This window comes from Citrus sinensis, chromosome 8, assembly GCF_022201045.2.
Source record: "Citrus sinensis cultivar Valencia sweet orange chromosome 8, DVS_A1.0, whole genome shotgun sequence".
Lineage (NCBI taxonomy): Eukaryota > Viridiplantae > Streptophyta > Magnoliopsida > Sapindales > Rutaceae > Citrus > Citrus sinensis.
In genome coordinates, this window is record NC_068563.1 from 4550041 (window position 1) to 4567405 (window position 17365).

Here is a 17365-nt window from a genome sequence, read left to right on the forward strand (position 1 = left end):
AGATATGAGCTCCCGTAAGCGATCAAATAATGAGGCATTTGATGTGGTGTTTTCAATACATGGATCAGCGCATAATCGGTCTGTGCTGGGAATTTCAATCTCATTCTGACAGAGCACCTGCTTGATATCTTGAGAGATCACGTTTCGGGGACCCATCATCCTAATTATTATATACCGTCCATGCATTAATGTTAATATGCCCACTGATGAATGGTTTTGCAGCTTGAGTAATATGGTGGCAATTTGCAAATCCTACACGTTTTTTTTTTTTCACTCTATTATCATTTATCACTAGGACAAAGTAACGAACACCGACATCAGACTGGCCTCTTGTCTTATAAAGGAAAACACTACACTGGAGTATCTCTAACCAATACAACGAAAAGGTTCGATAAAAAATAATGTCATGTCAGTTGTATCTGTATGACCAAATTCACACCTTCTTTCACCTGCTGATGCAGTAAGCTGTAGAAGTGTGATTGATCAATCGACACTAAAAATTATATCTATACTGTTGGGAAAAAATACAGGTTTTTAAATTTTTATAAAATCTTTTTCAAATCGCTCTCATATAATATATAAGAATACGTAATTTAAAAATCATACCTTAAAAATTCGATTTGACTTTTTCCGCTGAAGTGATTTACGCTCCTAGATCACGATCCGTCACCACCACTCCTGTTAGATCACGATCTGTCACCTCCACGCTTGTTAGAACACGAACTGACACCAATGATCTTCTAGGTTATGACTCAGGTTTGATCTGCACTTGTCGTGTGGGCGCTTTTATCACTACTAAAGCAACTAGTAAGAAAATTTTTCTCTCAACAATAGAGAGAAAAATCTTTTTCTCTGATCTGTATAAAGTGTCTGCTCACCTTTTTCTTTAGAGAAAATAAACATTTTTATATCTCCCTTTAGTGAAAACCCTAGACTCCAAATAATGAAAAACAAAACTCACGTTACTTGTTTTTTCTATAGGGAACCCACCTTGTAAAATAACATAAGGCCCCTTACACACAAGCTAATTAAATGGAGCTTCCCACTAAATGATATATTTAGGCTTTTGACCCAAATAGCTAGTTATCTTGCTTATTAATCCAGTAGTAGTGCAATCAATTAAATGAGCTAACCCGGGGATCATTTGAGAATATATAATAGTGGCTACAATAATTAGACCTGTAATTAAATTAGCCCAATTATTTAATTCCAAATCTACTCTACTAAAAGATTAGAACTGACTTCCATAATTGTATGCTCGAATAATAATTCGTCCCAAGCCACATTGATTTCTTTACTGCACAATCCTTTGTACCACATCGTTAATTAAATTGATATCTCAAATGTCCAATCAATTTAATAACATCTTATTCCTTGATACTTACTGGTTTTCTCTAATGATCATTTTCAACATACTAAATATGTTGACACACTCTGGCCAGAGAATTCTATAATCAAGTGCCGAAAACCCATCAAGAGATGTGTTGTACAAATTTTATATTGTTAATCTATAACTCCAATACTCATAAATGCTCCCACCAAGATACCGGGTAATCTAAACTACAAGTATGTGTCATGCCCATTGGTAACTCAAATGGAATAACAATTACAATCATAAAATCATAATTAACTCAAGATTAAGATTACAGTAAAATCAATGCCTATGAAATTTAATAAGCCTGACAGTTATTACAAAGTTAATTAAATCTCATATGTGATCCTGTTCAATGTAGTCGTACTACATCAATAAATTCATACATAATTAAGACAAATCATTCAATGAATTTATTACAGTCTATACCTAAATAAAGTGCCTAACTTTATTTATCAACTGCGAACTAAATTTATTTAATCATAAGATAACTTGTATTTATGTCTTATGTGAATCCACGTGGTGATCACATAAATACATATAATATGATTAAATGGACTTTAATAAAAATATTAATATAATTAAGATATTTGAATAAAATACCTCATTAATTTTATTAATCAGAAAAAATATTTATTACAATTAAATAAACACATATGCTTTTAAAGAGCATATTTTCCCAACAATCTCCCACTAGCTCTTAAAGCATATCTAGCATATTGTACATGCTCTAGGGCTCTAAGTGCAGGTTATAAAGGTTTCCCACTAATGACCATTGTAATAAGATCAGCCGTTTAGCATCTAATGCCACTTGGGGTACTGTCATATAACATTTCTACACTATTCCCTTATAAGATGATATTTCCTCTCAATATGTTTTTGTTTCTTGTGGTTCTTTGGTTCCTTAGATTGAGCTACCGCACCACTATTATCTCAAAATAGTTTAAGGGGTGCAGTTACAGCAGGTACCACCTCAAGATCTTGTAGGAACTTGCAGAGCCATACAGCTTCTTTTGCAGCTTTGGATGCAGCCACATATTCAGCTTCAGTTGTGGAGTCTGCGATACAAGATTGTTTCACACTCCTCCAACTAATAGCTCCACTTCCCAATATAAACACATAGCCGGAAGTTGATTTTCTAGAATCCTTATCTGACATAAAGTCAGAATCAATATAACCCACCGGAATAAGTTCATCACCAGAATACGCAAGCATATAATTTTTAGTTCTTTTCATATACTTTATAATATGCTCGACTGCATTCCAATATTGAAGTCCAGGATTAAATTGACATCTGCAAACCATCCATACCGCAAAACAGAGGTCTGGCCTAGTGCAAAGCATGACATACATGAGACTTTCCACAGCTTCTGCATAGGGAACTCGTCTCATTCTCTCTATCTCTTTCAGATGTTTTAGGTGATTGATCCTTAGAGAATGTAATTCCATGTCTGAATGGTAATAAACCAGTCTTGAAATTTTTCATGCTAAATCTAGCCAATATCTTATCGATATAGACTGCTTGAGACAATGCTAAAGTTTTATTCTTCCGGTCTCGTAGTAACTTGATACCAAGAATATAACTTGCCTCTCTCAGGTCTTTCATATCAAATTGTTTTGCTAACTAACTCTTTATTGTAGTCAATACTCTTATATAATTTCCAATTAGGAGAATATCATCTACATAAAGAATTAGGAAGGTTATAGATTTTTCTTGAATTTTCTTGTACACACATGATTCATCAATGTTCTGAATGAATCCAAACAATTTAATTGCTTGATCAAATTTGATGTTCCATGACCGGGATGCTTGCTTCAATCCATAAATGGATCTCTGCAACTTACATACCATGTGTTCTTGGCCTTTTTGTATAAATCCATCTGGTTGCTGCATGTAAATATTTTCTTCAAGATGCCCGTTAATAAAGGCAGTCTTGACATCCATTTGCCAAATTTCATAATCTAGCACTGCAGCAATGGAGAGCAGAATCCTGATAGATTTAAGCATAGCAGCCGGAGAAAATGTTTCCTCATAATCGATTCCCTCTTTCTGAGTAAACCCTTTGGCTACTAATCTTACTTTAAATATTTCCACCCTTCCGTCTACTCCTTTTTTTCTCTTGTAGATCCACTTGCAGCCTATAGGTTTTACCCCATTTGGTGCCTCTACAAGTTCCCAGACTTTATTAGAATACATAGATTCCATTTCTTGATTCATGGCCTTTTTTTCAAAATTCAACATCTCTATCTATTAGAGCTTCGTTGTAACTAGTGGGATCTTGTACATGTTCATCTGAGATAGCCGTATAGGTTTCTCCTTAAAGCATATATCTCGTAGGTAACCTAGTTACCCTCCCACTACGATGAGATTCTAAAAGTGATGGTTGTTCAGGGATAATCCTGTGTTGATCATTTGGTTGTTGCTGTTCTTCTTGTTTTGTAACAAGCGTTGAAAGCAGAGCATCAACCTGATCACCTTTTTTATTTCTCTAGTTTTACCTTACTCTTAGGTAAGAAGTTATTATATAGTCTTCCTCAAAGAAAGTAAAGAATATGTCCACAAATACATTCCTATCTTGAGGACTATAATTCAGACTTTCCTTTATTCCATTAAGATACCTTAAACATGCAAGATTCTGAACACAAATCCATCTTCTCTACCTCTGATTCTAGTAGAAATACTAGTAAACTCCAAATACGAATGTGTCTCAAACCATGTTTGTGACTTTTTCATAATTTCTTAGAGTAGTAGACACCGAGATAGATGAAACTAAGTTCAATAAACTTTGTAGTTTTAAATACTAGTATCTGGAATCAAAAAGGTAAATGATAAACCACTTAGTATATATCTTGTTTTATACAAAAGAATCTTGTTTCTCCATTTAATTAAACTATTGTATCATAGTGTTCATTAACAACCAAATAGTGCTTGAATTCTCCATAGAGATATTCTTTATTTCGATCATATCAAAGTTCTTTTATGTTCCTGTCTAATTGCTTCTGTCTTATCCACGTACTCTTTTGAATTTCAAAAGCAATGGAATCATGACGCATTTAGACAAACATAAATAAAATGAATATTCATCAACAAGATTGATAGAATACTCATAACCTCTTATAACATGTAAACTGATTAGTCCGTATACATTTGTATGCGCTAAATCATCAAATACAATGTTATGCTTTTAGCTCTAAACGAGCATCCTCGTCATATTACTTTTCTAAATAAGATTTATATAGTTACAATGATTAATCTTAATAGGCCAACAAGTCTATCATTAATCATTTTCTTAAAATCTTATTATAGTTTATATGACTTTAGCATAAATATTAGAGGTGATTTTGGTTTGAAGAAACATTTATTTTCTTAGATAAATGCATATACTTTTTATCATTATATCTTGCTTTGAATAGATCAATGGACTTATATGATATAAATTGTCTTTATAAATAACCAAAATAAATAATAAACAGAAGATCAAAAAATAACAGTGTACTCCTGTTTATTAAAACAAGTCACCGAAATTAAATTCCTCTAATATTTGGAAAAATAAAGACAAATATCAAAACTTTAAGTCTTGTAAAATTGATCTAGCCTTTCAATTGATATAAACTAGCATGTCCTCAACTGCTGTTTGAAGTTTTCTTCACTTAATCTCTTGGTTTCCTGAAAACCAAATAAATGAATTACAAATAAGATTAGTTACCTCAGAATTCATTATTGTACGAATCAATAGAAATATGAACTAATTAGGAAGCTTAAAGATTTCATATACATGATTTTAATAATCTTAGGACAATCTTTCTTCCAGTGACCCTTCTGTCCACATTTGTAACACTTGCCTTTTGGCTTGCCACTTCTTTTAGTGGATAGTTTGCCGATCCCAACTCTTGCTTGCTCATTCTTGTCTTTCGACTTAAGCCTTAAAGAGAATCATTTTTCAGAAAGTTTTCTGCTATGATCAAATTCTTCTATAGCATGTAGTTCGTGCATTAATTCAATTAAGGTCATATCTTTATTGTTTAAGATATAACCGACCTTAAACTCTTTGAATGTATCAGGTAAAGATTCAATCACCATGTTAATCTTTGGTTTATCATTTATTTGAACACCATGAATCTCTACCTCATTCAAATATTCCATTATTTTGAGGACATGATCACGAACTTTTGTGCCCTCTTCCATCTTAGTATCCGTAATACGTTTTAATGCTGCTTCTCTAGCAAAATGAGTATTTTGCCCAAACATCTGATGAAGACTAGCCATTATTCCAGTGGCTGTTTCCATGCTTCGATGTTTCTTATGCTGTTCCACAGAAATCGAAGCCAATATATAGCGCTTAGCCATTTTGTTAGCTTCGCATCATTTCTCATAAGGCTCCCTCTGATTTCTATAATCGTATAACGATGGTTCAGGAGGACAAGGCTGGGTCAACACATATTTGCAGCCCTTAGCAGTGAGAATATTAAATAGATTGTGTTTCCAATCTAAATAATTTTCGCCAGTGAATTCATTTTAACAAGGATAATTAATAATTGGTTGATGGAAGACATTTTCTAAAAAAATAAAATGCACATGCATAAATACTTTGAAACAAAATTCACAATAAATGACAAAAATGCAAAAAAAACATAAATGTATTTTAATTTATTGTAACGATAATCTAGTACCATTTTGACAAGCTATCCGTTGAGGAAGTTACGTCTACACTTACTAGACCAAATTATCCATTGAATTATTTACTTTCATGTAAAGACATGATAAATAATTATTGTTATCCCTTTGGGCCTAAATTTGTTAACAGAGCTTCATTGGGAATGTTAATAACAAATTTTAGTTGAGTGTATAACCATTGTTTCAATCTACGTATTTTTCATATCAATAGTCGCCGTTGGGGTGAACAATTGATTGAAAAAATATTTCAATTTTATCTTTGAAGAAGTTCATCAAATAAAATATCTAATATATATACCCTCCGTATGGAGCATCACCGTATCATGAAGTCGAGGTATATATATAATTTTATTATTGAACTAACAATGGAGCCCGTGGAAAAAATTATCTTGAATTTTCCCTCTCCCACTCAATATTTTAAAAATTAGTTTTTCCTTTCTAAAACATACATATTGTTAATTGCATGCTTCCTATAATATTATCTAGATGATATCCAATATTATTAAGCATACGCAAATTACAAACAATATAGCGAGATTCATAATTAATGAATGACATGTATCATTATGCATAGAGTAGCACTACTTATTCTATATGACATGTTATCATGTCATGTTTTTATCCAAAACATAACATATAGAAAAACAATTAAATAATCTTAATTCATGACTTTCCTAATAATGAAAAATACATTAACCCTAAACCTAATCTTCATTGGGCTTCTTGTCAATGTCCATCTTCCATAAGCTTGTCTTTAATGGACTAGGGGAAATTGAGCTTTTAAATTTATAATTGGTTCAATTTTAATTTTGAAAAGGAAATAAATAAATAAATTTATTAAAATAAAACTTTTGGACCAAAAATAAATTTAATGTATTCAATTTTATCTATGCATTTTAAACCATTAAGCCCTATTGAAATTGGGCCTAAAGCCATAATTCATTAAGCCCAAAACTGTTTTTGGACTTAAATGCAAAAAATTTAAACGTGTCTGCTCAAAAGAAAAAACTATGGAGCCATAGGGACCTCAATGATAAAGACCATTGAAACCCTAAATCCATCTTTTTCTCTTTCCTTTCTTCCCTAGCCTCTATATCCAAAAAAACAGCCACTGTTCGCTATTTCTGCACCAGACAGCCACGCCATCAACGCTGGAAACAAACCAACCCTGCGCGCGATGCTTGCTGGAGCGCACGCTGCTGCTGCGCACGCTGCTACTGTGCACGCCGCTAGCCAGGCTGGCTATGCGCATCGCTTGCTGCGTGCAGCGCGCGCTGCTGGCAGCGTGTGCTGCCTGCTACGCGCATTGCCAGCATGCGCTTGCAGCGTGTACTGCACGTTGGCTACAGCGAGTGCGCTGGTCGGTGGTCACTGTCGAAATTTCCGGCCTCCGACGCTATGAGCTCGTTTTCCAGTGATGATTTTTCAGTGATTTGCAAATTTTCTATGCCAATTTTTGGCTTGCAAAATTTCCATTACAGTAAAATAAATAAAAAAGGAAACATGGTGATGAAAAGCCACCCCTCTTGTTACAGATCCAAACGAAAAATACAGCAGAAAATCTAACCATGAATTAAGATAAACCAAAACATGCTTTATTCATATATTAAACAAATAATATATATCTGAATAAATTGTGCCACTCTAATACATAAATTTCAAAAATGATTTCAGACAATATTCTTATATATTAATATGAGATGGCTCTGATACCAATTGTTGGGGAAAAATACAGGTTTTTAAATTTTTATAAAACCTTTTTAAGATTGCTCTCATATAATATATAAGAATATGTAATCTAGAAATCGTACCTTGAAAATCCGATTTGACTTTTTTCGCTCAAGTGATTTAGGCTTCTAGGTCACGATCCGTCACCACCACTCCTGTTAGATCACGATTCGGCATCACCACTCCTGTTAGATCACGATCCGTCACCACCACTCATGTTAGATCATGATCCGTCACCACCACGCTTGTTAGAACACGAACTGACACCAATGATCTTCCAGGTTATAACTCAGGTTTGATCTGCACTTGACGTGTGGGCGCCTTTATCACTACCAAACCAACTAGCATGAGAAAATTTTTCTCTGATCTGTATAAAGTGGCTGCTCACATTTTTCTTTAGAGAAAATAAGCCTTTTTATATCTCCATTTAGTGAAAACCCTAGACTCCAAAAAAATGAAAAACAAAACTCACGTTACTTGCTTTTTCTATAGGGGACCCACTTTGTAAAATAACATAAGGCTCTTTAAAAACAAGCTAATTAAATGGAGCCTCCCACTAAATGATATATTTAGGCTTTTGACCCAAATAGCTAGTTATCTTACTTATTAATCCAGTAGTGGTGCAATCAATTAAATGAGCTAACCCGAGGATCATTTGGGAACATACAATAGTGGCTACAATAATTAGGCTTGTAATTAAAATAGCCCAATTATTTAATTCCAAATCTATTCCACTAAAAGCACTACAAGAATTATATTCTTTCGCGACCATATTTTCTGTGACAATATAATTTTTGTCACAGAATGTCACTTTTTACGACCATAGGCAATCTCATTGCTAAATGTCTTGTTTTTCTATAACCAAAATTAAGTTTATCACAAAAACTCACTTTTTGCGACCAAACACAATTTTCGTCGCAAAAGCATTTGCCAATTATATTTACTTTTAATTTATTTGCGACCAAAAACATTGTCGTCACAAATTCTATACTTTCAGCGACCACCTCAAGATTTCGTCGCAAAAAAGAAAGTGAAAAAAATAATGTACAACTTCCTTTTTGTGACAAAACTAAATTTTCGTCTCAAAATATCTACTTTTTGTGACCCCTTTCAAGTTGTCGCAAAAAGTCGAAAGATTTTGGCGGGTAATCTACCGCCAACCAAATAATAAAAAGATGTTTATAATACTTTTTGCGACAAATCATTATTTGGTCGCTAAAAATGAAATATTTTGGCGGAAATTGAACCGCCTTATACAATTAAACTCAATTTGAACAAGTTTTTGCGACTAAATTTAAAAGTGGTCGCAAAAGACAAGCATGTTATATATATTTGTATTATTCTTCTCTCTTTCATTTTTATCTCTAAGTTCTCTCACTCTTATAATTCTCATTTCCTTGTTCTCACTCTATCTTCCTAGCTTATTTTCCTTACAAACTTTTTTTTTTGGTTACATAATTTTATTTAATTATCATGTGTAGAAGTTAACTAACCTTTGTGCTTTTTTTTTTTGTAGAAATTAAATATTGAAGATCATATACAAAGAGGTGAAGAAAATCAAGAAATTTATGAATAAATATAGTTGTTCCAAATATTACAATGTTATTTGAAGATCATTATGTAATTGTTCCAAGTGTTACAATTATGTAATTGTTCTAAATAATGTAATTTCATTTGCAAAAATTTTTGGGTATTTTTTTTATCAATAATAACTTTTAATTTAATTTTTCTACTTTCATGAAGTTGGTTATAATTGTCTTAATTATTAAAGAAAAATTAAATAAATTATAATTTTATAAAATTATAATTAAAACAAAATATTATATTTAAATTTTTTGCAACCAGTTTGAGTATGGTCGCAAAAAATTCTAAATCCGTGACGAAATAATTGGTTGCAAAAAAGTAACGAAGGCAAAGTGAAATTATATTTTGCGACCATTTTTTTCATCGCGAAAAGTTATTTTCTGTGACCAACTTATGAAGTGGTCGAGGATACTTTTCCTCGACAGACCTAATGTGACCAACTTGCGACCATAATTTTTTGGTTGCAAATTATTTTTTGTGACGAATTTGATATTTTCTGGGACGAATTTATTGGTCGCATATGACCATAATTCTAGTAGTGAAGATTGGAACTGACTTCTATAATTGTATGCTCGAATAATAATTCGTCTCAAGCCATATTGATTTCTTTGCTGCACAATCATTTGTACCATATCGTTAATTAAATTGATATCTCAATTGTCCAATCAATTTAATAACATCTTATTCCTTGATACTTACTGGTTTTCTCTAATGATCATTTTCAACATACTAAATATGTCGACACACTCTGGCCAGAGAATTCTATGATCAAGTGCCGAAAACCCATCAAGAGAAAACCCATCAAGAGATGTGTTGTACAAATTCTATATTGTTAATCTATAACTCCAATACTCATAAATGCTCCCACCAAGATACCGGGTAATCTAAACTACAAGTATGTGTCATGCCCATTGGTAACTCAAATGGAATAACAATTACAATCATAAAATCATAATTAACCCAAGATTAAGATTACAGTAAAATCAATGCCTATGAAATTTAATAAGCTTGACAGTTATTACAAAGTTAATTAAATCTCATATGTGATCCTGTTCAATGTAGTCGTACTACATCAATAAATTCATACATGATTAAGACAAATCATTCAATGAATTTATTACAGTCTATACCTAAATAAAGTGCCCAACTTTATTTATCAACTGCGAACTAAATTTATTTAATCATAAGATAACTTGTATTTATGTCTTATGTGAATCCACATGGTGATCACATAAATAAATATAATATGATTAAATGGACTTTAATAAAAATATTAATGCAATTAAGATATTTGAATAAAATACCTCATTAATTTTATTAATCAGAAAAAATGTTTATTACAATTAAATAAACACATATGCTTTTAAAGAGCATATTTTCCCAACAATCTCCCACTAGCTCTTAAAGCATATCTAGCATATTGTACATGCTCTAGGGCTCTAAGTGCAGGTTATAAAGGTTTCCCACTAATGACCATTGTAATAAGATCAGCCGTTTAGCATCTAATGCCACTTGGGGTACTGTCATATAACCTTTCTACACTATTCCCTTATAAGATGATACTTCCTCTCAATATGTTTTTGTTTCTTGTGGTTCCTTGGTTCCTTAGATTGAGCTACCGCAACACTATTATCGCAAAATAGTTTAAGGGGTGCAGTTACAGTAGGTACCACCTCAAGATCTTGTAGGAACTTGTGGAGTCATACAGCTTCTTTTGCAGCTTCGGATGCAGCCACATATTCAGCTTCAGTTGTGGAGTCTGCGATACAAGATTGTTTCATACTCCTCCAACTAATAGCTCCACTTCCCAATGTAAACACATAGCCAGAAGTTGATTTTCTGGAATCATTATCTGACATAAAGTCAGAATCAGTATAACCTACTGGAATAAGTTCATCACCAGAATATACAAGCATATAATTTTTAGTTCTTTTCATATACTTTATAATATGCTCGACTGCATTCCAGTATTGAGGTCCAGGATCAAACTATCCATACCGCAAAACAGAGGTTTGGCCTAGTGCAAAGCATGACATACATGAGACTTCCCACAGCTTCTGCATAGGAAACTCGTCTCATTCTCTCTATCTCTTTAGATGTTTTGTATGGAAACGTGATGTCTTATTAACAAACAAAGAAAAAAAAAAGATTATTCTCGGAAACTAACATAGGTTATTTTGTTTTCTAACATTAAGTTTAATTTTAAGGAGTAAAATTCATTGTTCCTGTAATTTTCTGTTTTTCTTTTTATAATTCTTAATAAAGCTTCTCCCCTTTGCCGAAGTTGGACAAAAAAAAAAACTCTGATAGTCAAATTATTTGTGTAAATACAAATATTGTACTAATTAAGGGCATGTGTCTTTAATTAGAAAACTTAAAAGATAATTGGCTATGCATATCATTTATTAATTCTTCCAAAAATATCGTAAGCTAACAATTCCGGAGAATATCTACTATCTGCAAGTTGATTTTTGTAGCTTTTCAATTGTTAGGATGGCCTATGTTTTCCAACAACCGAAAACTAAAGCCAGCTTGCTACCATTTCCTTTGTCGCACAAACCAATCACATGCTCAATCGACGGTGTGGGGAAAAAATTTGCCTTCTTGGTGCTTGAATTAATGTACATTTTTTTTTTCAAAATGCAAACGTTGCCTAAGATGGTAATTAACATGCATCATGTTTGCTATCGTTATTGATTTTTCTTGTTTTCTTTAATTATTTTTCTAGAATTTTAGGTCTAATTGATGAGGAGTATCACTCTACTCCTCATCAATTTAATTTCACAACAATAAAATTACCTTATCAACTTGAAACAGCCTTTCCAATTTTAAAAAAACACGTTCAAATTTCGAATTCCTAATAATCTTTTTTGTGGGATGCTATGAGATATTCTCGTAGCTCACTGATTTTGTAAGAGGCATTAAGCGTGACATGCCTAGATACTAGTTCAGCAATTAAGGATTTGAGAACTGAAGTTTAACTTAATTTGAATGGAATTTGTTATACTCTTAGGGAGTGTGTTTAAATATCACCATGAAGTGCGAGCACCGTTAGATTGATCTAGAGTTAGTTTGAAATAGTTTCTAAAAAGTAAAATTAATATTATTATAAATGATATTGATTAATTGATTGTCACTTCCTCACCTCATTCTTTAGGAAATTAGAGTAAAGATTAGAGTCCTTTTATGTACATATTTATAAATAAATTTGATCTATTTTAGATCCAAATATCTTTTCTACACGATTATAAAACTAACATATTATTTAGAACATCAAACTCATATTTATTCAGGCTACCATATAGATGATCCCAAGAAATATATTTGCCAACTAAATTGTAAGTAGGATTCTATTAAAAAGCTTTCAAATTAATTCTTAAAAAAATGAAAAGGGTAAAAGCTCATTTCATTCATATATTTTAAGATTAGTGTTCATTTAGTCCCTATATTTTTAAAAATACCTCAAAACATCCATACCCTTAAATTATTGACATCCTTGCTGTTACTTTTTGTTTCTTTTGACTTGCTTTTACAATATTACCCTCTTACAATAATGTTTCTTTTTATAAAATTAATAAAAAGAAAAAAAATTAAATTATCAATTTAACCCTAAAAATAAAATAAAAATAAAATTCATATATATTAATTTTTGTGAAAGTTTACATGTGTCCAAAAAAAATTATTGTAAAAATAATTAAATTACCTATTTTTTTGGACATTAGTAATAAAAAAAATATATTAACTCCTTCGCATTGTGTTACAAAAAAGTAACATATATTAATTTTGTTTCTATTTTATTTTTTGAGATTAAATTGATAATTAAATTTTTCTTTTTATTAATGTCCAAAAAAATATTGTAAGAGGGTAATATTATAAAAATTAAGCCAAAAACAATAAAAATAAGAGGAAATGTGCTAATCTCACTTTCAACAAGCTACTATATATATATATATATATATATATATATATATTTATTTATTTATTTATTTATATAATTAATTAATTTTGAGATCTTGAAGCACTTTCCCTGTACAACGACACAACGTGTTGTAAAATCAAGCTAAAACAACACAACAAAAAACTTCGACCCTCATTCAATGAAAGTATGAAACGCCAGTGCAAATTTTGTCATATTTTTGGGGGCCACCGCCAATTTGCATCGTTTCCCCTGTTCTTTTGGATGCTCGCTGGCAAACAAGTGGGTCGAATTAAAAAACTAATATTATTATCATTTCATATCTAAAAATAAATATTAAAAAAAGCATTATTATTTAACAACCCATTATTCCCTTTCGATCAAAACTATACATAAAATACTAAATATCAAGCAGCAACCATTAATATATTGAGAATATAAATAATTAAAAAGAAAAAAAACAGCACATTCGTTTCAGTTTTTATATATCACATATGCACAGCATGATTGACACTTCTATCCTATTTAACCTAACAGGGTTAAAGATCCACATGGCTTTACCAATGAGTGAAAGTGAAACAAGGACAAATAATCAAATAATAATTAACCTCTCTTTTATTTGGACTCTTTGGTCCAAGCAATGATGTAAGCTTCGCTCTATATAATAAGCTTATAACCTAAGCTGTCCAGCAAATTAAACATACACTTCACACACAAGGCTTCTTGTTTTTGTAGTAGTTTCATGGCAGCTTGAGTTTCTATCTCTTCTTCCAAACCCTAGCTTATATAATTAAACACTCGCAGTCTCTCTCTCTCTCGCTCTCTAGCTAGCTAGCTTAGCAACAACATGGCTGCAGGCTTGGCAGCCGAGAGCAACAACAATACTGACCCTCAAAACCAAAAAACTCTTGCGGATTTTGATCCCCAAAAGAAACCAAAAAGAAATCTGTATGCCTCCGGCGCTGCCATTTTGGCTTCCATGACTTCAATCTTACTAGGTTATGGTAAGTTAACTTTGCAAGAACCCTTTCTTGTATCTATATCTATAAGTTTGCTTTACATCGTGATTCACGAAACATGCATCATGGAGATGGAAGTAATAAGGTTTCTTTGTGAAGAAAATCTTCTCAGAAAGTGGATAAGTTTTGTGTGGGTGTTAGTCGGTTTAACAGAAAAAAAATCTGTTTAAATTAGTATAAGAAATTAAGAGTTCGAATCTCGCTGTCATAAGATTTTATTTCATGCATGCGTAATTGGTTCTGCATGCATAAATTAATTAATTTTTTTTTTTGGTGTTCTTTTCTTGTAGACATTGGAGTAATGAGTGGAGCTGCACTCTACATCAAAGACGACTTTAAAGTCAGTGACACAAAAATCGAGATCTTAATTGGAATCTTGAATATTTACTCACTCTTCGGCTCACTGGCCGCCGGCAGAACCTCCGACTGGATTGGCCGCCGGTACACTATCGTGTTAGCCGGGGCCATCTTCTTCACCGGAGCGCTGCTCATGGGGTTTGCCACAAACTATGCTTTCCTCATGGGGGGTCGCTTCGTCGCCGGTGTCGGCGTCGGATACGGTGCATTGATCGCTCCCGTATACACAGCTGAACTCTCTCCGGCTTCCACTCGAGGCTTTCTCACCTCATTTCCTGAGGTTTGTGCTTCTTCTTCTTGTTTTTGGAAATAGCTTTCTTGTTTCTTAAAACAGAAACAATTTTGAACGGATGATACTTTTACTTTCCAAAGTTTTGAAATACAACCTTCAAACACTCGAATGAGTAACGGTATAAATGCGTTTCTCTCTTTTTTGTATTTTAAGATTTTATCGTCTAAATCCGTGACGTACTGACATATTAATTAAACAAAGTAATCTCTAGTCTCCTCACTAGTGTTAGGACCTAGCTTAAAAACCAAGCTAATATTTGATACTTAACTAAAATATAATAAAATATAAGGGGTTAATTGATATTATCCTCTTTTCAACGTTTCAGGTTTTCATTAACGGCGGGATATTACTTGGCTACGTCTCGAACTACGGATTCTCCAAACTACCCCTCCACTTAGGCTGGCGCATGATGCTCGGAATCGGCGCCATTCCGTCGGTGCTTCCCGCCGTCGGCGCGTTAGCCATGCCAGAATCTCCGCGCTGGCTGGTGATGCAAGGCCGACTCGCCGATGCAAAGAAAGTTCTCGACAAAACCTCGGACTCGAAAGAGGAGTCTATGCTCAGACTCGCCGATATCAAAGAAGCAGCCGGCATTCCTGAAGACTGCAACGACGACGTCGTTCAAGTGCCGAAAATCAACCGTGGCGAAGGCGTATGGAAAGAGCTGCTGGTCCGTCCTACACCGGCCGTTCGTCACATCATAGTCGCAGCCGTTGGTATTCATTTCTTCCAACAAGCATCCGGCATAGACTCTGTCGTTCTTTACAGTCCTAGAATCTTTGAAAAAGCTGGGATTACGTCAAAAGACGAAAAGTTACTCGCTACTGTAGCCGTTGGATTTGTCAAGACCACTTTCATCCTAGTGGCTACGTTTTTACTCGACAAAATCGGACGGCGTCCGTTGCTTTTGAGCAGTGTTGCGGGCATGATCGCCTCGCTCGCGACCCTTGCTATCTCTCTTACAGTCATCGATCAGTCACACAAAAAGGTGATCTGGGCCGTTGGTTTGGCCATCTCAACGGTTTTATCCTACGTGGCGTTTTTCTCAATCGGGATGGGGCCCATCACGATGGTTTACAGTTCAGAGATTCTGCCGTTGAAGCTACGCGCTCAGGGAGCGAGTATCGGGGTGATGGTGAACAGGGTCACAAGTGGGGTCGTATCGATGACTTTCCTATCGCTTAGTAAAGCGATCACGATTGGCGGCTCCTTCTTTCTATACGCGTCAATTGCATCAGTTGCGTGGGTGTTTTTCTACACGTGTCTCCCCGAAACGCAGGGTAAAACCCTTGAAGAGATGGGGGCGCTCTTTGGTAATTTCCGTTGGCTGAGGGATTCCAAGAGAGAGAAGAGGAGGAACAAAGCCAACGAGATTAACGGTGACGGTGCGAGTAACGTTCAGTTAGGACCGGTTTCTAACGGTAACTGAAGGGTATTTTAGTAAATACGATGCTTTTTAAAATCTTGGTATAGCTTTTTAAAATGAATACTGTGTCGCGGTGTGTGCGGGCTGATCACTAATGGGCGATTGAAGAAGTCATTATGCAATGAAAATGAAGCACTATGAATCAAATAGATATAATACTTCTTATAATTCCTCTCTCTTTAAAATTTGCGTGAATGGTTAAAATTTTGGTTCGCATTCCAATGATGATTCTAATGCCTCAATTGTCATTCTGGAATTGAGCAAAAATGTTATGCCTAAAACCTTTTGTAATCGTATTTAATTCGATAGACATATTCAAGTTTATTTATTTGATTCGATTGACATAATGTGACTAAATTTCTATGTAAGTACTAACCAAAGAACGTAATTGTACTTCAATAACTCTTGTTATAATGATTAATGAATTAGTGGAAATGGCAAAATAAATTATGAGGAAGTGGGAAAGCTCCAATTATTGAGGAGATGGATATATGTTGTGATCAACAAAGTGTCTTTGTGCATGCATTTGGGGCTGAAATTGCCATGCGCTTGGACACTTCATTGTTGGTGGTGAATGGTGATGGTTATTTTTCTTTTTTGTTTTGTTTGGAAATGTTTTTCTTATTTTTGTTTAAGAAATTATTATAATTTTTGCTTGGCTATGCCCTTTCTTACCTATAAATTTTCGTCTTTTTATAATAAAAGAGATTAGTTTATGTGGTTTATGTTATGTGGCTTTTAGAATAAGTGGTCCATTCGTGCATATGTCGACGGTCGATTGAATTGACTACTTATGAAGTTTATTTGAAGTAGAAACAAAGAGACCTCACAATTTTTATGCATGTTGCCTTTTCCTAGTTTAGTTTGTAAATTCGGGAATCATGATATATTGATATGGTATATAATAAAATTTCGGACATGGGCTTTTTTCCGAACTATCAGCTAAAGAAGGAATGGTCCCCTCCAAAAAAGGCGTAATTATTAATTTATTTTTTT

At 33.5% G+C, this 17365-nt stretch overlaps 1 protein-coding gene across 1 annotated transcript; it reads left to right on the forward strand.

Annotated features, from left to right (window-relative positions):
- The first annotated feature begins 13952 nt into the window (after window positions 1-13952).
- Window positions 13953-16697, forward strand: LOC102616135 (polyol transporter 5). The gene is made up of 3 exons (XM_006487118.4): window positions 13953-14279; window positions 14585-14931; window positions 15269-16697. The coding sequence occupies exons 1-3, from the start codon at window positions 14123-14125 to the stop codon at window positions 16370-16372; spliced, it is 1608 nt and encodes a 535-aa protein (XP_006487181.2). The 5' UTR covers window positions 13953-14122; the 3' UTR covers window positions 16373-16697.
- The last annotated feature ends 668 nt before the right edge of the window (window positions 16698-17365 follow it).

Bases quoted from the DNA above. Each gene is read 5' to 3' on its own strand.
- LOC102616135 (XM_006487118.4), top strand. From the start codon at position 14,123: ATGGCTGCAGGCTTGGCAGCCGAGAGCAACAACAATACTGACCCTCAA. The intron at 14,280-14,584 runs GTAAGTTAACTT...CTTTTCTTGTAG, and splicing joins TTCAATCTTACTAGGTTATG to ACATTGGAGTAATGAGTGGA. The intron at 14,932-15,268 runs GTTTGTGCTTCT...TCAACGTTTCAG, and splicing joins TTCTCACCTCATTTCCTGAG to GTTTTCATTAACGGCGGGAT.